At 59.3% G+C, this 23,242-nt stretch overlaps 1 protein-coding gene across 2 annotated transcripts in view; it reads left to right on the top strand.

The window, feature by feature from the left end:
• Positions 1-22,667, top strand: part of MORN1 (MORN repeat containing 1) — a 47,320-nt gene extending 24,653 nt beyond the window's left edge. The window contains exons 10-13 of one of the 2 annotated variants that reach the window (XM_088845402.1): positions 9,153-9,286; positions 9,385-9,458; positions 20,344-20,390; positions 22,375-22,667. In XM_088845402.1, coding sequence (XP_088701528.1) covers positions 9,153-9,286; positions 9,385-9,458; positions 20,344-20,390; positions 22,375-22,523 — 404 coding nt within the window. In that variant the 3' untranslated portion in view covers positions 22,524-22,667. The remainder of the gene's footprint in view (positions 1-9,152; positions 9,287-9,384; positions 9,459-20,343; positions 20,391-22,374) is intronic. The other variant, XM_088845401.1, reaches the window with a different exon arrangement.
• The last annotated feature ends 575 nt before the right edge of the window (positions 22,668-23,242 follow it).

Raw genomic sequence — 23,242 nt, 5'->3', positions numbered from 1 at the left:
GGCTATCTCTGCCTGTGTGCTCCCCTGGGTGAGGTCTGAGAGGGGCAGGACATAGCACCGAGGGCGGCCCCTGCTGAGTCTGAGGCCGGGGACATTGCCGTGGGCCCAGCCTGGAGGATGTCTCTTCAGGTTGCCGGCTGCAGCCAGGATCCCTGCACAAACAGGTCTCAAGAACAGCCCAGTGGGTTTCAGATCAAAGATAACCCAGCACAAGTCCTGGAAGAAACTTGAGCCAGTAGAACCTCTGAGGTGACTGTCCCTACTGAAGCGACTTACAGGGACCCCCCCAACCAGAAGAGTCCAGTGAAACATCCAGCTTCCCCCCACCCAGAGTTGTGAGCACTACTGATTTCCTGTTGTGACCAGCACAGCCGGATATGGGGCGACTCTCACCAAAGCCTAGTCACCCGGCCCCTTGTGCTTATCAGGCAGCCCCATTGTGGTCACCCATCTCTCAGTGAACAAGGACTCCTGCTTCTGTTTCCTATTCTGCTACTCTGTGCACTACCTCGTGGCCCTTGAGGGTTGCACAAGTGCCAGCCATCATTGCCATATTCCAGCTAGCAGGAAGAGGGAAGCATAAGGAGTCGGAAGCTCTTCTCTTCTAAAAAGCTTCCTGGCGTTATCATTCCCACTGCCGCTTACACCTCACTGGCCAGAACTTGGTCACAGGACCCCACTAGGCCATGCGGAGACAAGAAACAGTTTGCCAGCTTGGACGAGGTTCTGCTACCAGAGAAGAAGCGGAAGCTGGATATTTCTCATCATCTGCCAAGTGGTTTGAAGCCCAAATCAGAAACCCCATCATCTCGCTGCACCACCAGGCCCTGGAAGGCACAGAGCTGGACGAGACACAGCCTATGGGCAAGGATCTGGGCCTCCTGCCACCTCCGTGCAGGCACCCCCACCTCCCCCGACATCTCCTTGTAGAAAGCAGGCCCATTTGTGACCCCTGACTGCCACCAACCTCACCCTTCAGCCCCATGACAGGACTGTAGGGTGGGGTTGACGGGTTTGGTAAAATGGGCTGGTGGTGAAGATGCTGATTCTGTTAGACCAGCAGGTACCAAGGGAGATGGTATGGTTGTGCCATGGGGATGTCACAGCCTTCGGAGCTGACGAGGGCCCCCCGGGCCTACTCAGTGGGGCATGCCAGCCAGGGCTGAATGCTGGGGGTCAGGAGCCACCAACCCCGGGCCCTGCCCTGAGCCAAGGCCCCTTGGGCGTGTCCAGCAGACCCTTGAAAGGGCAGCTGCGACCGTGCTTCTAGAGGAAGCGCTGTGTTCAGCGAGTGGATGGGGGAGCTGCTGTGGCCTCCTGCCCACCCCACTTCCCACACTGGAGCACTAGGTCAGGTTCAAACCCTGGAGTGGTTAGGGGGCTCCCAGTGGTCGGCTGCCCCAGGAAGGGCGGGTGGAAAGACGGCCCTGAGCAGAAGCCTCAAAGCTGAGGCTGACCACAAGTTAGAACAGAACCTGCGTCATCTTACAGTTAAAAGCAGCTTTCCCGTTTCTACTTGTTCTGACAGCCCAGACGTGCATGAGCACAGACCCCAGCCAGCAGGACCAGCTACAGGGGCTTGGCACCCCTGCGCCCCCACCCTGCACCCCAGACTTCTCTGGGCAGAAGAAAATGTAGCCTCTGGTCAGTGGTTCAGAACTGTGGGCACCCGGAGCCAGTGCCTGTTTACAAAGGAGGGGCCACTAGGAAGCACCCCCACTCAGGGTCTCACCCCGGACTCCAGCCTCCCGCAGACCCCCTGCCCTGGGGGCTCAGCCCTCACCTGCCCCAGCCCCAGCGGGGCCAGGCTCTCACAGAAGGCGGGTCAGCACTCTACTCCCGTATCCGGCAGGCAATTAAGAAAACGAACCTCTGAGAACTTGGCTTCCAATTATACAAATAAGTGAAACGAGGAGAGAAAATGCTTTCCCTTTCCAAAGGCCTAATGTCAGTAGTACGTAATTCAAAACTGTTTCATTATTTTGTTGACATGAAATATTTCAGTTGTTTAATTGTTTTTAACTTTTGAATAGACAAGTTGCTTTTTGTTGAGAATAAAAGACGATGTCATAGATGTGGACTATTGCCAGATATTCGAAACCCTAATTTGGTTAAATTATAGCACCCAGATTTTAGTAACAAAGCACACTGATTTTATATTCAAAAAATTTTTTTATATTTAGTCTCTTAACCTTTTGTAATTCCCACCCACAGCTTTAAATGGTGCAGCCCTTTTGTGTTAATTGTTGTCAGTGGGGTGTCTGCCTCACCCCCCAGTAATTTAAGTCCATTGAATCCTAATGCAGGTGCTGCTAATTGCTAGAGGGACATTGTGAGGCTAGCAGAGCCCGGGTGGCTCAGACAATCCCCTGTAAATTGGATTTGGGAACCTAAAAAACGCCAAAGCAGGGAGGGAGAACCTCAGATTGCTGTTTTGTTGTTTTTTTTTTTAATGCACAGAGCCCTACCAGGAAATGTTTCCAGTTGATCTGAGTGGCTCTCATTTTCACTATTGAACATGATTTCGAGTGTCCATCAGAGGGGATCTGTGAGACAATTTTAAAAATCAAGGTGCCCTTTGCCGCTAATCCAGTCTTGCCAATAAAAGTGACGGAATGCATAGCAGAGATCTAGAAATTTCATAACCTCTTGGGGTGATAACACATTTTAATATTAATTGTCTATGGTTAATTATGGCAGAATAGCATGAAAGACAGAGAAGGCAATGGCAAGCCACTGCAGTACTCTTGCCTGGAAAATCCCATGGATGGAGGAGCCTGGTAGGCTGCAGTCCATGGGGTCACTAAGGGTCGGACACGACTGAGCGACTTCACTTTCACTTTTCACTTTCACACATTGGAGAAGGAAATGGCAACCCACTCCAGTGTTCTTGCCTGGAGAATCCCAGGGACAGGGGAGCCTGGTGGGCTGCCGTCTATGGGGTCACACAGAGTCGGACACAACTAAAGTGATTTAGCAGCAGCAGCATGAAAGATCCATATTTTTAAAGGAAAATTTGTGCTATAAATTTCTTGTCTAGGAATTGTCCCAGCTAGAAGGAACGTCCCAGGGAAATATAAAAAGATTCCGCGCTGCTTCCAGGGCCGATGCCTGGAGGACAAGGGACGTGACTCAGATGGGAGGAGCTGCCTGCCTAGAACCGGCACCAGAGGGGCAGGGGCTGCAGGCTCCCGAGACCATGGCTTCTGGGAGCCGGGGCCTCAGGGGGTGCCCTCCTTGGCGGCTCTCCTAGACACAGCCCTCTGGCCCTGCGGCAATCCTGCGGTCTGGGAGCCCAGGGAGGAAGAGGGGCCTGTCTTCAGGGCAATGGGGGCCTGACCTCCAGCATCCAGTGGGAGCCTCCTCCAGCTCCTCCTTCCCACAACTTGATGCCTGGTCTGGGGCCGGCCAGGAGCTGCGGGGCACCAGCCCCTCCGTGTGTTTTGCAGCCCCGTGGGCATGGGCAGCAGAAGGACTCTGGCCCTGCCTCAGACACCCTATGCCCTTTGGCGCCTGACGGTGGGTCTCTGGCATCTGTCCAGTGGGCCGCACGAGGTGGAGAGAAAAAGGGAGGCGAGTGTGCACCTAGGCTCCCTGTGCAGCCAAGGTCTGGCATGGCCATGAACCTGCACCCATGTGGATGCTCACACTGGGTGCACCGGTGTCCCTAGAAAGGACTGAACCGGGGGTGACCTGAACGAGCCTCCTGGCGACACAGCGCCAGCCTGGCCACCACCTCAGCCCCGAGTCACAGCCTCTGAGGCAAGGACCCCACTGCTGTGATCGTCCAGTGGGCTCTCTTCATGACCTCGGGAGTCGTGGGGGCCCAGACCACTTAGAACCACCAGACCAGCCAGGGTGGTCACTTACTTGTTTCCTGGTCTCCCTCACATTCAGATTCTGACCAAGAAGCCAACTAACTAGCCAGTGGCTGCTGGCAGCTTCCAGGATCAGATGGGGGTGCCCCTCCCCCTCTGTCACCCCTTCTGCCTCCCACCTGGGCACCCCCCATGGGGCTGCCCATCTTCTGTGGTCGGAGTCCCCACCTGTCTGCAGCCTCACCCCAGGGGCTCCCACAGGATCAGTTTCTGCCCCTCCCATTACCCCACTATGTCACCGAACCCATGGCTTCCTTCATCGGCCAAAATGCCTGCGGGCCCCTGTCCACAGGGGACACCCCGAACGCTGTGCTGGGTCAGGCTCCTGCACTGACTGACTGAGATGCCGCAGCTGGTCAATGGGTCCACATCCTGGAGGGGAGGCATGGGGGCTCATGGTCCAGGGTGTGGCCCCTGGGGTCCAGTAGCAGCTTCAACCAGGAGACTGTGGAGGGCGGGTGGCAAGGTGGGTGCCCTAACTTGTCCAGGGCTCCCCACGAGAGGCCAGGACCCGGCCTCTCTCAGGAAGCGCATGCCGAAGGCATCCGGGATGGAAGAAGGGGTCTACTTGGGGGGTTACTGTGGTCCCAGGGGCAGCAGGGCAGGCCTGAGCTGGGCCCCAGGGATGAGGGCAGAGTCAGGACTGGGTGACTAGACGGGGACCCTGGGAGATGGGGAGGAGCCAGGAGGAAATAGATGAGGCTCTGGCTTTGTTTTCTGTACAGAAACAATCCCCACTTGGTGAAGGATGCTCACAGCCTAACCTTAGAGAGGATGTGTTGTGCAGGGGGTGCCAGGTGGGGTCAGAAAGCAGGACTCTGGGTGGATGTCAGCTATGCTTGGGGCACAGTAGCCCATCCACTCTAGTCCCTGCCACACGGACCCACCTGCAGGGTTTTGAGGCAGTTGTGGCCTCAGACAACCAAGACCCATGGCCTTTCTTACCTCCTCCTGACCTGAACCTCTCCTGGTATCAAGTGGTTCATGGGCACCAGAATTGGCTCCTGGCTCCAAGGTCAGGAGGGCAGGACTGAGAGGGGTTAGGGGTCCCTGCTCTGCCTCTGATCACCTGGGGGGCTCAGGGTGCACTCGACTCTCCCAGCCACACCGGTCACCCCGTCAGCCAACAGGACAGACTGACCTGTCAGATATCAGCGGCTCAGAGCTGCTCATCCCTGACTCCAGAGTTTCTGTCACTGTCGTCTCCCTGGACAGGAGCATGGTCCACTGCTCGGGAAGCCCCAGCCCTCGGGCCTACTGCATGGGAAGCGAAGTCCAGACGGCTCTGCAGGACGTGGCAGCCAGGACGGGTGTTGGGGGAGCTCGTCCAGACATCCAGGTTGCTCCTTCCAGCTGATTCACTGAATGTACGCGGAGGAGCCTGGACAGCTTCCAGTGACTGTGGGGGGTGGCACTTCCTCTTTCCTCCCCCTCCCCTTCCCCCGGGAGCCACGGCAGGGCTGAGGAGGGGCCCTGTGGGGAAGGGTCGCTCAAGAGGTTTTTGACAGACATTAGGAAGCCCTCCCAGGCAAACACCACTGACAGGACCGAGGCCTGGTCTGTGGGGACAGCTCCGTTCGGGGGTGAGGTCGGTACCCTCAACCACACCCACAGGTTGGCACCAGGCAGCCTGTGGAGAGGGTCACAGGGTAGTGGCCCTGGGGCTGGAGGCCTCTTGGGCAGGGGTGTGTGAGAGTCGGGACTTGTGTGTGCATATGTGCGTGTGTGTACACACCTGTGCCAGGTGGGGAGGCAGCTGACCGGCTGAAGGCAGACCCTCCAGGCCAGACCCCAGGCCCCAGCAGAGTTGTGTGCACCCAGGGACAAACGGGGCCCAGAGGGCTAGCACACAATTCAGAGGGACCTGTCACCCAGGTCCTGGGCAGCTGGAGAACGGCAGGGAGACCCCCCAGCCCTCAGGCTGCCTCCCCTGCCCCTGGCCATCAAGACCCAGGGCCCCAGGTGTCCTTTCCGCATGGACCTCCCTGCTTCCCCAGCTGCCAGCTGCCTGCGTGTCCATCTCTGTAATCAGCCAGCCCCTTGCTGATGAGTCCACCCTGAGACTGTCGTGGTGTGTCTGGTCACCAACAGATGAGCCAGCTTGTCAGGCTGTTAACCTCCTAGGGGCTCAAGTCTTGCGAGAGAGCAAACGTCCTGCCTAGATCCAGCTGTCCCAGAGACACCGGGCCCACAGCAGCAGTGCTTATTCCCGAAGTCTCTGCGCCTCCTCTGTGTCCTACACAGGTGATTAGGGAGTCTAATTGAGTCGGCTGTAAAAAGATAATTAATTGGCATTTCCCTCCCGGAGAGGTCAAGCTGCCCGCTCTCCCTGGCCAGCTTGGCCTCCTGCTCCCTGGAGGCAGCACAGTGACCTTTATTTTGCTGATAAAGCTGTAATTGATGTAATTAAAATCAACAGAAAGGTTCGGAAGTCACTCCAGAGAGCTGGAGTCTCGAAACTGCTCGCGGGGCCACCTGGCTGGGGAGGCTGCAGAAATGCACCAGGAGCCGCCCCAAGGGCCCCGGAGGCCCAGACAGGACCCTCGTCCAGGAGTGATGACCCTTTCAGGACAGGAGGGGTAGGGGCTCTCTCCCTCTCCTGCAGCATCCTCAGGACTCGGGCACACTTGGAGTGGTCACTTGGCCCATGCACACTTGGCCAGGAGAACGGCTAGCCTGTCCCCACCAGGGAAGGCAGTGGGCAGCCAGGGGCCTGACTGGGTCTCTGTGGCCGAGTCTGTTGTCAGAAGTGGGGTCTTCCCTCCCTTGGGGCACCCACCTCTCCTATGGGTGGTTCAAACTCTCAGGACCAGGTTGGACACAGGGCAAACAGGGTGGTGAGGGGTCGTCGCACCCACAGCAAGGACCTGATGGGGAGGCATGGGCAGAGGCCAGCAGCACCAAGGACCAGAGGGCTCAGCACGGCTCATCCATGAGCAAGGATAGGACCAGCTCGTGCTCGGGGTACAGGCAGAGATGGATCCATGTGCTGGAGCATGAGGGATGGACTGAACATCCAGAGCCTGGAACTGAAAGGCTCGACGGGGCGGCAATCACCAGGGAGGGCAGTGGGCAGCTGGGAGGTCCCCCGAGAGGTATGAGACCGGTGAGCAGAGGTGGCAAGAAGTGGCCAGGCGTCCAGCATGGGCAGTGTGCGTCTGTGCAGATGGACACCCCTCCCCCGTCTCCTGTGTCCAGGATCCCAACTCCAAAGGCAGCCCCCACCGCACCCTTGGTGTGGCCGCCCCAGCTCCAGACCAGGTTCCACATGTCCCTGAATCTAGAAGGGTTCCCTCCTAGGACTGCAGGTAGAGCTACCTATGGGGTTTCAACTGGACAGAGCCAGGTTCTGTCACTCTCAACAAAAGGGTCTTGGAGCCCTTCCTCTTCTGTCCCTGGATGGTAAGGAGGTGTCCTGGGGGTCAGGGTGCCCACCCTCGTGGCTCAGGCGGAGGCATCCTGAGCCGCTGTCAGGGTCTCAGCATCCCTTCCTTGCCTCGTCCGCCCGCTTGGTTTCAGGGTCGGGTGTGCGCCCAGAGCACGGGGGTCTCACTCCACGGTCTAGCCTTGGCTCCTCGGTCCAGCCTCGGCTCCTCGGTCCCTCCTCCCTTGCGAGGTGGACACAGGAACATCCGTGCTCCGGGCAGCCTGAAGGGTCGGAAGGACTCGGCCTCTTCCAGCAGCCCCATTGGTGCCCAGAGCCGGGGGGCGGCAGCTCGGGCTTGGTGTTGACGTGCACGGACTTGCACACCAGCTTGTGTTTCCACACAGGCCCCTAGTCTGCAGCCCCCCGATACGGTGCTTTGTGGGCCTAGGTCTGGTTGCTGCCCAGGAGGAACCATGGTCTCAGCAAACCCAGCTCCGTCTGGGGCCCACTAGCTGGTCACCTTGGCAGAGGACACAGCGCGGGTCTTTACTGTCCAGAGGTGGGAGACGGTAGCTCCTGCGAAGCCGCATGGAAGCTGCAGTGCGTTAAGAGCTGGAAACGATTCCATCAGCAGCGCGTTCCCATCGCTGCCCAGGACATCCACAGTGCCCGGGCAGCTGAGCTGACAGGGAGACAGCGTGCACAGAGGACGTCCTTGCGGGAGCAAAGACTCTGCTTTTATAATGCGCTGTAACAGTGAGATTAAGACCCCGCCGAGAGAAATAATTCCCCACCTGTAATTTGGAAATACTTCTGGGATCCGTCTCCACCTCTCCTTGCAGAAGCTGGGCTCCAGGGAAGGGGTGTTAATGCCTGCACCCCAGGGCCCTATCCAGAGTATGGAGGAGAGACCCCTCCACTTGCCCAGACCACCCCAAGGGGGCCGATGAAGAGACACCCCTCCACTCACTCAGACCCCCCCGAGGGGGCTGATGAAGGGTCCACCGTGCACAGTCGACCGGCAGGAGTGTCTAGCCACCTCCCCTGGGCCCCTCCCCACTTGTGTACACATGGGCAGGGCCCTTGGGGCAGAGGGTGGTCAGAAGAGCCCTGAGTCCAACCCCACATGAGAGCAAGCCTGATGTGCATCTGTTTGGGACGGCCGTGGGGTGGCCCTTCACAGCACCACACCACAGGGTCCCCTGCAGGCAGAGGAGACATGGGGAAGCACTCCCTGTGGCCGTCGCACCTTAGGACTCCTGGGGGAGGGGCTGGAGGAAGCCAGGGTGGGCGGGGGTCCCAGTGGGGTCCCCATCGCAGGACAGGCAGATTAAACCCAACCCTCTGACGTTCTCTAGCACTGGAGGGTTTCAGGTCCCCTGGGGGGGCGGCCACCCCTGTGGGGCTGGTGGCTGTGGGCCCTTCCATGCTCTGTGCTTGTCACAGGTGTGGTCTGACGTCACCACATGGGGTAGCCCTCATTAAGGAGGCATGTCCTCCGTCATACTGTTCAGAAGAGGGCACCAGGCTCTGCCTCGCTGAGCACAAGGCCTCTGACCCAGGACCTGTCCAGGACACCCAGGGCCTCAGTGGCACAGGTGTTGTGACAGGAGACCCCCTCAGCCCCAAAGCACCACTGGCCAGGCCTGGTGGTGGATCGCAGACAAAGAGGCATCGAGGAGCGGTGGACCCAAAACCACACCCCATGGAGCCCTGTGTCTACACCAGCCCAGCCACTCCCTGGAGATGGCCATGTGGCCAGCACTCTGGGCAGTAGCGCCAGGCCCCCTAGGGCCCATGTGGCCATCCATGGCCCAACAACCTCAGCCACACAAGTCCCACTTCAGAGAGGCCACAGGAAATGTCCTTTCTGACTTTTGTTTTTCTGGAATCCTCTTTCCCCTCAGCCGGGAGACACGAGCCCCGCTGTCCCGGGAGCCGTCAGCGAGCAGAGCAAGGCTGCGTCCAGTTCTCCGACGTCCGCCTTGGGCCCCCACCACCAGGGTACCACGCCATCCTGTTTCTGGAGGGCCTCCGCGAGGTAGGGGTGGGACAGCCCGGACAGGGCTCAGCCTGACACTGAGGCCATGCATGGGAAGCTGGGAGCTGAACCCTGCCCTCACCCGCTGCTTCTAAAAGGTGGGCAGCAGGCCCAGAGGCCAGGACCATGGGGGGACGATGCCCACAGCGCAAGGCCCGCCAGGAGGCAGCAGGTAAGAGCACTCATCGGCGCTGGGGTTGCTCTGGCCTCCCCATCAGCTGGGCCACAGACAGGCCTCCCTGGTGTGTGTGCATCCCAGGACGGGGCCCTTCTCCACCCACCTGCCTGGTATCCCTGGGGCCTGAGATGACTCGGACGCCATGGAGCCCAGGGTCTGGTCTAGGATGGCGATCTTCCTGCACCGAAGGCCTTGCCTGGGAGCGGGCAGCTGGGTGGAGCCCACCCACATCCTGTGGCTGTCCACGTAGGGATTCACCCAGGCAGGCCTGAGGTCAGGGGAGCAGAGCGGTCACAGGGGGTCCCCTCCCTCAAGGGGCCTGCAGACACTCTGGCGTGTGGACAGAGGCCGGGGCCACGGGCGGGCGGCAGGCCCTCAGCCGGCAGGCGCCATGGCCTGGAGCTTTGCCTGTGTGCCTCCCTTCTGTCTGTGCAGGCCATCACATACCTGGGGTCACAGCCACCCCGCCTGCAGGCAAGGAGACCAGAGCTCACCCAGGCCAAGTTCAGGTTTCTGTCTGAAGAAGTAGGCAGGGCTGCGTGGGGGTCTGGGGGGAGGCAAGGGGACATCCCGCAGCTGTTCCTTCTCAGGAGGAAGGCTAGATTCCAGAGAAATTCCTGGGAGCCCCTTGCCCCCACCTCCCTGCCAAGCCCCACAGCTCCAGAGGTTCGGGCAGCACTGATCCTCACCCACCTGAGAGCCCTGAGCACCGGGCAGCCCCCAAGAAGCGCCCCCCAACCTGAGGTCTCCTTCTGGGCTGGAACCTGTTAGGTGTAGTCAGGCAAAGCAGACCTGGGCTGGCAATTCGACCACGGAACCCCAAAGACAGGAACCTTCCTTCTGGAGAAGAGACCCAGGCCCAGGGGAGGATGTGGCCACTCAGGCCCTCCGAGACTCCCTCCTCCCACCAAGGTCTGGCCTCCAACCTCAGCGTGAGGCTCGTCAGCCCTTTGGAGTCATGGTCAGGGTGCCACGGACACCTCTTGCCACCAGCCTAGGGCACACGTGGGAACAGCCATGCAAAAAAGCAGAGGCCGGCAGGCAGAGACGTGGCTACAAAACCCTAGGAAAATGAGAAACGCAGGACAAACGGGCAGGGGGCGAGCGGCCTTGAGGCACTGCATCCACCAACACTGCAATTAGCTTGCTCATCGGTGACAATGACGCCAGCGGGCGTGGGCCGGCCGGGACACTCAGAGGCTGGCACAGGGTCGCAGGTTGAGTGGGGGTGCACCATTTCCAGAGGAAGGGGCCACCCTTCTGCATCATTCTGAGTCATGGTGTGTGAACTAAATATGAAGCTCACTTCACACAACAACCAGAGAAGCACAGGCTCCAGAAAAGAAAAGGCTCCTGAGAGACACAGAGATCCCACGTTGCCCGGTGTTTCGGTCTCAGGGACGTGCATGCCGGCCAAAGGCTGAAACACCCCCAGCACTAACTCACAACACAGCCCAGGCCCAGATGCTCACGGCAAAGCGTGTGCTGGATTCAGTAACTGTGGCAACTCGGCAGCTGAGGCTGATGTGGAAACGTCTGATTTCAGCAAAAAAAGAGCCTTTCACTGTTGTCCTCTTCCGAGAAGACAGGAGCAGCCAGCTCCTCCTCCCGCCATCCGCTCTGCCAAGGGCTCTCCAAGCTCTTGAAATGCAGTGTCCTCACCCAGGCTGGGACCATCGCAGAGGGCCCCTGTGCTCTGCTGCATTCCCTCATCTCAGTCCGAGGGGCAGGCTGGCCCATTCTCCCCGGGGAGCCCCTCTGAGCTTGTTCTCCAAACACAGAAACCCCAGGGAGATATTCTCCCAAAGCTCCCAGCTCACCCCCCACCCCCGGCCATGCTGGCTGTGGACAGACAAGTGTCCGTGTACAGAGCTCCCCATGGGCCTGGAGTTACCTTGGTTAACGACACGAGCCAGCATGGACAGGCAACCCTGGCCTGGACACAGTGCCCCGGCCCGAGCCCTCTTACCCGGCCTGAGCCTGCCTCCAAGGCCCCAGGCCAGGCTTTTGCAGCCGTAAGCGCCTTTCCTTCCTGCAGACACTGGTCTCCAGACCTCCTAAATCCAGGCCCAGCTCTGTGCCCCTGAGCCCCTACCCCGATGGGTGTCTGTATGTCCGAGGCTCCCACCCAGAGAAGAGGTGGAGAGCCTGCTCGAGGCCCCCAGGGCCTCCTGACCCACCATCCCTGCCACTACTTCCTCACATGTGTTCAGGCACCAGCGCCTCGCGCCAGCATCCAAACCTGGCTCTGGACCCTAAAAGCCCACCTTTAGGTTTTCTAAGGAGAAGGCAGTGGCACCCCACTCCAGTATCTTGCCTGGAAAATCCCATGGGCAGAGGAGCCTGGTAGGCTGCAGTCCATGGGGTCACAAAGAGTCGGACTCGACTGAGCGACTTCACTTTCACTTTTCACTTTCATGCATTGGAAAAGGAAATGGCAACCCACTCCAGTGTTCTTTCCTGGAGAATCCCAGGGATGGCGGAGTCTGGTGGGCTGCAGTCTATGGGGTCGCACAGAGTTGGACACAACTGAGGTGACTTAGCAGCAGCAGCAGCAGGTTTTCTAAGAAATCCATCCTTTCCAGCAACTGGCTTAGGAAAATGAGAAGCACCTGGTTTGCACTGAGAATCCTTGTGAGGTTGTGGACACTTCGTTTTAGTTGGGCCTGCTGGGACTGCCCCAGTGGCTCAGTGGTAAAGAATCCATTTGCGATGCCAGAGATGCAGGAGACGTGGGTTCGATCCCTGGATCAGGACGATCCCCTGGAGAAGGAAATGGCAACCCACGCCAGTATTGTCGCCTGGAGGATCCCATGGACAGAGCAGCCTGGTGGGTTATAGTCCATGGGGGTCACAAAGAGTTGGACACGACTGAAGCAACTTAGCACACACCGATGCCCACCCCCACCGGGGGCAGGATGTTTGCACAGATCTCCGCCATGACCTGACGGGGCAAAAGGACACTCCTCCTGACCACCTGCAAGGAGCGAGACAGGAGCGTGAAGCACCCAGCAGGGCACAGCCCAGCCAGTCCCTGATGTCTGGTCAGTGAGCATGCAGCAGCTGGCACTTAAAACCCTTCTGTTTTCCCCAAAATCCCACCCACAGGGCCCGAGTTTGTCCATGCTCCATCCACGGGCCTGAATTTGGCCATGACCCTGGAGCCTCCAGGCTGGCCTGTGGTTTTGGCCTTTCGGTGTCAGATCTCAAGGTCCAGGAAGGGTGGAAGAAGCCGCTGAATTCAGGTGGTGCCCCCTCCAACCCCTAGGTGGCCCAGGAGGAGATCAAGGGCAGGCCAGCTGTTCCTCAGCTTCTGGTGATCAAGGAAGGGGCCCAGGCAGCCAACTGCAGGGCTGGGCCCAGGACAGGCCAACCTTGAGGCCCCGGGGCCACCTGACCCTCAGAGCAGGCTCCGGTGGCCCACAGCCTCCATGGCCCCACGTTCAGTCTCCGCCTTCCCTGCCCTGCTGCCCCGGGGCCCCCGTGTGTCCTCACCTGGTGACCCCTCAGCCACAGGGCACCTCACATGGTCATGTGTTAGCTTCGCCCATCATCATCATCAAGGGGTTCCAAGAACAGGAAGGGTTGAAACAGTGTCTCTTCATCCCCACAAGGTCTGGCAAGACACGGGCCCCCAACTTCAGGGCCGAGTGGGTCTTTATTTCATGCGACGAGGGGGCGCCTTCAAGACAAACTTCTGGCCTTTTGTCACAATGTTCGGGTCTAATTAAACTACCTTCATGCTCCCTAAACACAGAGGAGGAAGGGGTCCACTGGGCAGGCCTGCACCCTTGGCCTAGGGGTCTGGGCCTTCCGAGAGCCCAGCCGGTGGCCCACCAGACCGCTGCCCCTCCAAAGACAGAATGGTCTCGGAGTGAGTGCCCCAATTTCGGAGAAGGCGTGCCCAGGTACTGCCAAGTCCTGGGGCTCACAGGTCCCAGCCTACTGGGACCTTCACCACACAGACCCCACCCCCAGAGAGTCAAGGCCTGGAAGGGGCCTTGCGCATGCACAACCCGGGAGGGCCTGAGCCCGGGGGTCACAGACAGGTGTGGCCGCCCTGACCTCCTCCTCCCCCCCTAGGGATGGCCTGTGTCCACAGGGCTCCGGCCTTTGCTGGCCATCACACTCGCGGCTTCGTCATATCTCAAGTCTGGTTCCTGAGTGGCTGGCTCAGCACAATCAGGGGAGCCTGCCCGGGTCGCCCAGCTCTGAGCTCTGGGTTGGGAGAGACAGTGCGCACACAGGGTGGCCCCAGGACCCGGGAGGCTGGCGGGCGGCCCTGCACAGCACTGCTCCCGAGGCGAGCCCGGGCCCCATCGGCGGCCCTGCTGCATTCCTGTGGAGACATTCCTGGCATGTTACGGAATTTCACAGCATGACACAGAGCCCTGGCAGTTCCTGACTGACGTGAGACTGTGTCCGCTCGCTGCACAAGACCGACTCCATTTCAGAACCGTGGCCTTGAGCCTGCCCGGCCACACAGGGGACTCCCGTCAAAACGCACAGCGCGTGGCTCCAGCCGCATCCTCCCCGAAATCCTGAACACTGGCTCCGCCACAGGAAGACACGCCTGCAGCCCCGTCAGCACAGTGACTGCACTGACCTTGCCCATAACTGCTCCGCGGAGAACCAGCCGGAGCCTAACACACACCGGGTACAGGGCCCCTCCCCCGCTCGCTCGGAGAAAAATGGGTTTAATTAAGACTTCCGTGATTAGTCATTTAATCAGTCATTAGCCAGCACAGATGGAGACAATTTTTTACTTGAACAGATAGTTGATGCCCGAGACCCACGAGCCCCACCTCCACGCAGGGTCGCCGTGACCGTCAAGCACCTAGGACAGGTTCTCGTCCCCCCGAAAGGCTACCCGCCCTGAGCCTGTGTCCTGCCTGCCGTTCCCCTGCCTGCCAAGTCCCAGACAGCCCTGGGGGCACTGGGGCCACCAGGGTCCACGAGTCCTGTCTTGAGAGCGTCAGCACCCCCTCCCCGGTGCGCTGGGCCCAGTGGGGCAGGGCTGGTGAGGCCTGGCGGGCAGACATGAGAGAGGTGCACCCCCAGCCATGGGGTAGGCATGGGGCCCACCTCAGCCCCCATGACTGAGTAAACGGGCAACTCCCCCCATGGCTATAGGCCAGGGGCTGCCTGCCTCCCTCAGCCCCCAGGCCTCTCCCTGCACCCTCTGCTTCTGGGAGCCAATTCTGGGCACCCTGACCAGCCTAGACAGTGTATTAAAAAGCAGAGGCATCACTTTGCCAACAAAAGTCCCTGTAGTCAAAACTATGGTTTTTCCAGGAGTCATGTACAGATGTGCGAGTTGGACCATAAAGAAGGTTGAACGCCAAAGAATTGAGGTTTTTGAACTGTGGTGCTGAAAAAGACTCTTGAGAGTCCCTTGAGCAGCAAGGAAATCAAACCAGTCAATCCTAAAGGAAATCAACCCTGAATATTCATTGAAAGGACTAATGATGAAGCTGAAGCTCTGATACTTTGGCCACCTGATGCACAGAGCCAACTTATTGGAAAAGACCCTGATGCTACGAAAGATTGAGGGCAGGAATTGAGGGGGCAACAGAGGTTAGATGGCATTGCCGACTCAATGGACACGAGTTTGAGCAAAGCCTGGGTGATGGTGAAGGACAAGGAACCTGGTGTGCTACAGTCCATACGGTCACAAACAGTCGGACACGACTTAATGACTTAACACCAACAAACTCCCCACTCTGTGTGCTACCCAGAGCTCAGCCCTGGGGTGTGCAGGCAAATGCTCTCGAACTGAATCTCAGATGACCCTAAGAATCCCCACAGGAGGACCAGGGCAAAGTCCATAGGCCCTCTCCCCCACCCCGGCCCCACCCCAGTTAGGAGAGCCTCCGGGTCAGTGTTCATGGAAAATAAGAGAAACAGAAAGTTCTTTCTGTTGTTGTTTAGTCGCTCAGTTGTCTGACTCTTTGTGAACCCATGGATTGTAGCCTGCCAGGCTCCTCTGTCCATGGGATTTCTCAAGCAACAATACTGGAGTGGGTTGCCATTTCCTTCTTCAGGGGATCTTCCTGATCTAGGGATTGAACCCGTGTCTCCTGCATGGACAGGCAGCTTCTTTACCACTGCACAGCCATTAGAGACTTTCAAAGACTGAGAAGTGAGCTTTGTCTGAGCAGGAATAACAAACCAGAGCAGGTGTGGGGGCCGGGTAGGAACAGCTGGCCAGGCCGTGTGGCTCTGGCGCCTCAACCGCCCCCCACCCAGCAGGGCAGGATGTTTCCCGCCTGACGCAGGCCTGGAAGAATCACTCCCACGGCAGATGGAGAAGCTGGAGGCCGGGCAGCGCCCTTAACCCTTCACACACCTCCTGCCAGGTACAACCCACAGTTCCCCCGGGTGAGGACCCCTGCAGCAGGCAAGCAGGCACCCCTAAACAGAAAGCACCCTGCAGACTGTCCAGGGCCAGAGCTGAGTACCAGAAGGTGCCCCATGGGACAGAAGAGCCTCTGCAGACGAGGCCAAGCTTCCCGGGAGAGGAGCTGGGCCAGAGCTCAGAGCTTGTGGCCTGCGGCTCCTGTTTCTCAGGGGCCCTTGGGAGGCAGTGACAGTTTCCAGCTTGGCCCCAAATCAGGGTCAGCTGCAATGCTGCAATTAGCTGACTTCCAATTTTGGAAGTTTCTTACAGGATCTCAGTGGGGGCCACAGCAGTCCTGGGTCCACAGCCCCCATGAGCTGCAGACCCTCAGGGCAAACATTTCCCTGATTCATGTCTTGACTGGGCTCCCATGAGCACCTGTTTGATCCTTCCCCCCCAGCACCACCACTGCCAGGATCTGGACTCAACCCAGACTGCCCAGGGCTGTCCCCTGACCAGGCTGCAGGAAAGGGCCCCCGCCCTCTCCCAGCCGGTCAGCCTCATAGACTGGTTGCCATGGCCAGATCAGGTCTAGGGATCCACACCCCCTTCACTGTCCACGTGTTCATTTCAGAGCTTGGAAAACTGATAGGGTCAGGGCCAGAACCCATGCCCTGAGCCGCCTGCCCTGTAGGTCTGTGATGGACAGGGCCACTGGGAACCCCTGACCCACGAGGGAACTTGTCTCCCCAGGACGTGAGCCACTTTGCCTCTGCCCTCGGTGCACCTGGCCAGGGAAGCCCACTGCCTGCTCCCCCGCCTCCTGCCTCCACTCAGCTGCTCCAGCCAAAGAACAGTGTGTGTGCAGGTGCCCCACTCGCCAGGGTCTGGCCAGCCAGCCTCAAGCTTCTTATCTGATCAGGGGCCTTTGCTCACCTCTACCCATTGGCTCTCCCAACCTGAAACATGAGGAAAAACACTGAGAAGCCACAGAACATGGAGCTTGTTTGTGGCACCCACACAGTGCCCAGGATCAGTGGGCATCACCTTGGCAACGGCTCTGCTGGGGGACAGACGTGCTCGTGGTCATTTCCGTGGACAGGACCCAGGGCAGACTCCTGGGGCCTCCGTGACTCCAGTGCAGTCCTGTGTAGCACCAGCTCCAGAAGGATGCTCTCTGGGCCTCCGGAAGGGAAAGGCATGGCCAGAGGACAGCTGGTGGACTGGCAGAGGGCAAGGCCCCCGGGCCTCGTTGGGGGCCACCAGGGGCTTCACTACAAGCATCATCTCACAGGGACACATCCATCAGATCGAGATGTCACTGGGGGGCCTGGAAGGACAAGCCCACACAGCAGGCGCAGGGTGAGGGGGCAGGAGTTGGAGGCTGCCCTGCACCAAGGAGTCCCACCCTTCAGGGCGGGTCACTGGGAGATGAGCCGGGGCTCTCTGGGCGCCAGGCCTCAGTTTAGTCTGTTCAGGCTTCTGCTTCCAGCCAAGGTGGATCACGGGGGGCCGGACTCGCTCTCCCACGAGGACACATGTAATTAACTGGACAAGATACACAACAGAGCTAGAGACATTTCACGTTCAATGTTGAAGGGCGGGGATCCATCGTGGTGAGAGCCCCCAGTATGCTGCCCCCAGAGTCTCCAACTGTGGCGCAGGAAGGGGACTCAGGCAGGTTCAGGAGTGCCCCTGAAGGGAGACACAGAGTGGGAGGCCTGGAAAGCCAAGGCAGTGAGAGTTCACTGGACGGAAGCCCTGGAGAGGAGGGAGCCCTAGAGTCTGCAGAGCACAGATCAACCCATGCATGAGTGGATCGAATGTGCCGGAGGCCAGGAAAGACCCACCAAGAGGGTCAAAGGGAGTCTATGTCCAGAGCTGAAGAAAGATGTGAAAAGTGGGGGGCTCATTTTGACAGCCAAGCTGAATTCACGGAGTGTTGACATAATACTCACAAGGGTCCTACCTTAAACCCCACTGAAGCTTCAAAGACCCACAAGAATCAAACTCTTTTTAAGGAGTGTAACAGCATCGAGAATATGTACAAGAATACAAAGTATCCAGCCTGCAAGACAGTAACCCCAGTGTATGGCATCTTTTCAAAGATCACCAGGCACGCAGGGAATGCAGGAAGGCAGGCCCCATAATGAGAGTAAAACCATCAATCAAAACTGAGCCTGAATGACAGAGCTGAAAGAATCTGTAGACAAGGATGCTGGACGGGTGATAACTGGACAGGACATGGAAGGTACAAAAAGACTGAGTCAAACGTCCAGAGGTTGAAACTGCAATGTCCAAGGGAGGGGTAACAGCCTTAAAGAGGGCAAGTGGATCCAAAGTGAAACCCAGAGAGAAAGACATGACCAGACCCAGTAAGCCAATCCTGCTTACTGAACCCTGAGACTTCAAGAAGCCAAATAGACACAAAAACCGAGGCTTCCAAAGTGATGCAGTGAGGAGGAGACGGAAAAAATATTTGAAGAAATAATGACCAGAAGTTTTTCAAATTTGATGACAACTATCAATCCTGGGTGTTCATTGGAAGGACTGATGCTAAAGCTGAAATTCCAATACTTTGGCCACCTCATGCGACGAGTTGACTCACTGGAAAAGAGTCTGATGCTGGGAGTGATTGGGGGCGGGAGGAGAAGGGAACAACAGAGGATGAGATGGCTGGATGGCATCACCGACTCAGTGAACATGAGTTTGAGTGAACTCCGGGAGTTGGTGATGGACAGGGAGGCCTGGCGTGCTGTGCTTCATGGGGTCGCGGAGAGTCGGACACGACTGAGCGACTGAACTGAACTGATGAACCCAGAGGTACCAGACAATGAAGAACCCCAAGCACAAGAAACAGGAGCGCAAAGACTCTAACCACAGGGTGCGGGACTGCAGGACCTTGGGGTGCCCCCAGCCCCTCCCGCATTCCTCCCCACCCCACCCTAACCTGAATCACGGGTCTCATGTGCTTTCCCACCGACCTGGGGTCCAGGTGGAGTCTGAGAGGCAGCCTGTTAAGTGTCCCAGCTCCAAGCCCTCCTGGTTCCAGTGCTGTGTACACTGGGGGGTCCAGTCGGCACTTCTGGGCCCAGACAGAACCGCCGCCTCACACACCACCCAGGCTGCAGCTGCACCTGCGGCTCCACCAGAACCGTCAGTTAACCTGCACCTCCGGCAGCTCCTTCCTGACTCTGCCTGTTTTCTTGAAGCCCTGGGGGTTCTGTAAAAACTCTCAGGATTCTTGTAACCCGGTTTATTTCTCTTAAAGCTGGCAGCCTGACAGGCTCTGGTTATTCTTAGAGCTGAATTATTTATCTGCCTCCCCTCCTTACCCGCACTTCAAAATCTTTAACGTGGCTCCTGGGTCCAAGCCAAGGCCCATTTTCCCCTACTCAAAATGAAATAATTTTGAAATCTTTTGTCTTTAATTTTTTATCACCCAAACCATGCATGTGGTATGGAAGCTTGGCAAGGGGTCAGAACCTGGTGGGTCACCAAGGCTGCGCAAGGAGCCCTCCCTGGGCTCTGAGAATAGGAAACCGCTGGCCAGAGAGGACAGGGGTGGGCGTTGCCTGGTTCCCCCAGGTCCCTTTGGAGGATAATTCCGGGCAAATAATTCAGGATAATTCGTACCTCAGAGTCTGCCTCCCAGAGAGGATCCGGGGTGGCCATCCACATGTCACTGGCTCCCGTGTTCCCCGAGGATGCGTGGGGGGCCTGAGAGTCTGACCCAGAGGAGAACTGGAGGAGGCAGCCAGGAGTCAATTGGGCACAGGGCCCCTTGTGGGCAACCTGCATTTCCCTGGAGACGATGCCACCTGGTCCTTGCCAGGGACACAGCCGGGTCCTCCTGGGCAGGTGACCCTCCCCTGAGGGCAGGCAGGGTGAGCCTGTCACACAGCAGAGCAGAAGCTGACGTGGTCGAGACAGACACGCTGAGACGGCCTCAGGGGGAACAGCTGTGGCAGCTGCGGCCACAGGTGAGGGTCTCCAGCCCTCAGACGTGTGGGCCCGGCCCCTCCTGTCCTCACCTGCTGCCTCACCTCTCCCGCCTCACGCGGGGTGCCAGTCCCCCACGGCCCCACCCCCACTGAGTCCTGGCTGCCACTTGTCACTTCCTGCTGGAAAATAAGCACAGCTCTCATGTCCCCTCCACACAGACGCCGTGTGTCTTCAAGGCCCGCTGCGGCTCTGGCACCCACTTCTCAGAGCCGCCCCTGGATTCTGCATGCGCAGCGCCCATGGGGTGGACGGGACCGGGTTTGTCCGTCTCCAACTCCATCCGTCCATGGGCACATCTGGGATTAGGCGATGGGGTTCAAGGGCTGAGGGCCCAGGGGGTCCCAAGCCTCATAGGGGCACCCTCCCCCCCAGGTGTAGGCAGACCAAAGAGAAGTTGACAGCAGTGGGCCTGGGAGGACAGGACGGTCACAGGAGGGCTGGCCTGCGGCCTCTGCCATCCTCAGGCCTGGATGCCAGGGGCCCAGACTCTGGGACCGGGCTGTGCGTTCAGAGCTTCCTCCTCTCTCCCCGCAGGCTTGATGGGGTGGCCACGGTGGAACCAGCAGCAGAGGCCTTCCCAGGTAGGCAGGCAGCTGGTGAACACAGTCAGGTGGGGCATCCCTGGCTGTCATTCCACCATCCCAGCAGAACCTTTGTGTCAACCCCTGAGCACATTGTCATAAAGGGCAGCTCCGGGGCTCTGGGTGGGCCCTGGGGCGCATGAATCTGCCCCCAACCATGCTCTCTGGGCCCTCTGAATGAGCACCAAGAGGGCCTGGGCGGGAGGAGGGTGTGCCAACGGGCCAAGGGTCCTCCCAAGCCTTGGTCCCCTCAAAGGACTGCATATGCCAGGCAAGGGCGCCTCCTGTCTTTTTGGCCAAGGTGACAAACCCTGGCTCCTGTCTCTGGGATCCTGATCAGAAGGCCAGCAGGCCTCCAGGTGTGGGCCCCCTCAACCCCTCGAGCAGCGGTGAGTGTCGGCAAGCCCTGCTGGCTGACTGCAGCCAGAAAGGCCCTTGTATGGGGCAGGGCCAGGGTTCCAGGCAGTGCCCCATCTTTCCTTTGGGCTGGTACTCGCTGTCCCAACAGCCACACACGCCTACCAACCAGCCAGTAGGGTCAGCACCAAGGTCACCCCCAGCAGAACCCTAGGACCCCCACATGCTGAGGAGGTGGTGGAGAGGCTGCCCCACCGCCCCATGCACCACCTGGGAGAGGCCGGCAGGGGATAGGCTGGATGTCCAGGCTGTGAGGGGCGAAGCCAGGTGGACGGCTCTGAAACGTGGGTCAGGCCAGGCCAGGCCAGGCTGGGAGCCGGGCCCATGGCAGGACCACGTGGCGGTCGTGGCGGTTGGGGCCAGGCCTCGGGTGGTTTCTGAGGCAGGCAAGGGGGCCCCCGGCCAGGCCTTTCCCATCTGCTGGGAGCAGGGCGGCCTCAGGAACAAGGTCAGCTGAGGGCTAGGGCTCGGCTCTGAGGCCGCTCCCCCACCGGTCGGCGCCCTCGGCCACGGCTGGAGTGGCTGCATGTTCCCGGGAACACCTAGAAACCGGCTGCTTGGAAACACTCTGCGTTGCCATGCGCAGTTTTCCTCCAGGCCGGCCAGGGAGGCCCGGTGCCCCGGCTGCGGAATGTGGGCCCCCTCCTGGCCCCCTGGCCCCCCAGAACCGTGGTTTCTTCTGAAGGAACTGACTCAAGGCTGAGCAAATTCCTGCCAGCCCCAGAGGCCCTTTCTCGTCCACCCCGGGGAACACGGGGCAGCCACGGGCCCCCAGGCTGGCCTGAGTCGGAGGGCAGCCGCGCAGCCAGGGAGGCGGCCTGTTTTCCAGGCCTGGGTGCTGGAATGTTCCCTGACGGTGGGAGCGGACTCCCGCGCCCCCCTCGGCTGCGGCTGCATTCCTGATGGGAGCCCCGGCCAGCCCGGCGAGCTTTTTCCGCGCTCTGGTGCCAGCCCCCGCGGGCTCGGGCAGGAGAGGACGGTTTCCACGGCAACCTCACTTTCTGTTATTTCTTATTTTCTTTTTTATGGTTTCTCCAACTTTGAAGCTCTCCAGACAGTTTACAGACCATGGAGGAAAAGTACTTCCTTCTCTCCCCACGTCCCCCAGCAGGCGGCCCCCCACCCCACCCCCAGAGCTGCCCCTTCCCACAAAACAAGCCAGACAGCCATGTCTTCAGAGGCTAATTATTTTTAAAAACATTCTAGAGGAAGTTAATTATTTTTCTCCTAAAAAGATAGGAAAGTATTTTCGAAAGAACCCCTGCCCTCAGCCACACGGCCCCACTGGCAGGGAGGGGAGGCCTTGAGCCCGGCCCACCTTGCAGAGATGGTTTGCGTCCCTGGTGTGACCCCCACTCCGCCTAGGACACGGAGCCATCACTGGGCCTGTGTCCTGAGGTAGGAGGTGGCTTCACTCACCTCCAATGCACTTACTTACATTGTACCCCAGCACCCCAAGAAGAGAAAAGCCTGCCGCCCTAGACCAGACACTGAGCCGGGGGCCCTGAGGGTGGGAGCAGAGGATCTGAGGTTGCAGGAGCTGAGTCCAAGTGCCCATCTCTTGCAGGTGAATATGTCATCATGATTCGCGACGTGACCACCCCTCCATTCCTGGGCCACACGCTGCCCACGGCCTTCAAACACCTTCGGGTCTTGGCGAGGGGGGCAGGCCAACAGCCCCACGTCCCCAGAGAAGACCCGGAATCCCTGAGCTAGAGGGGTGCCCAAGATTCCCGCCACTGGCTTTAATAAAATGCTCAACAACCACTTCTGAGTGCTAACCAGAGGGCGCGGCCCCTGCCCGAACACCCAGACCCATGCTGGCTCATCTGGGCCTCCCGAGGCTGGGCGGGTGGTGTGACCAGTGCCCTTCTCCACTGTCTCAGCTGCACTATCCATGCTTTCCCCAGGGAGGAGCCCAGGCCAGCCAATGCCTGCTTCCCACCGTCCTTTCCCTGGAGGGCAGGAAGACCTTCCCAAAGTTGGGGCCACAACGGCTCCCAAACGGGAGATCAAGAGGCCACGGGCTGGTGACTGGGTCACACGCTGAACTGAGAGGCCTTGTCTGCAGGGACCGCTTTTCAGATGTTACAGCAGCCTCTGAAATGCACCCCGGGGATAAGCCAGGCCTAGGGGTTAGGGATAGAGGGCCTCTGAAATGCACCCACGACGGATAAGCCAGGCCTCAGGTCAGGGATAGAGGCCCAGCACACCGGGAAGCCTGGGAGCAGCCAACCCCCTACTCGGGGCTGACAACACCCCAGCCTCACATCCAAGGCCCCTCCACCTCCCTGCATCCGGAAGGGATGAGCTCACCCCCATCCTCTCACCTGAACACCTGCTTCCTTCACGGAATGGGGGAAGGGACACCCAGAGCCCTCTGGTCCTGGCCTGTCACCTCTGGGCCAGGGTGGACTGGCCACTGAAGCCCCAGC

This window comes from Moschus berezovskii, chromosome 17, assembly GCF_049115385.1.
Source record: "Moschus berezovskii isolate FMDL1 chromosome 17, NW_MosBer_1.0, whole genome shotgun sequence".
Taxonomy (NCBI): Eukaryota; Metazoa; Chordata; class Mammalia; order Artiodactyla; family Moschidae; genus Moschus; species Moschus berezovskii.
This window is presented reverse-complemented; position numbering and strand designations above follow the sequence as displayed.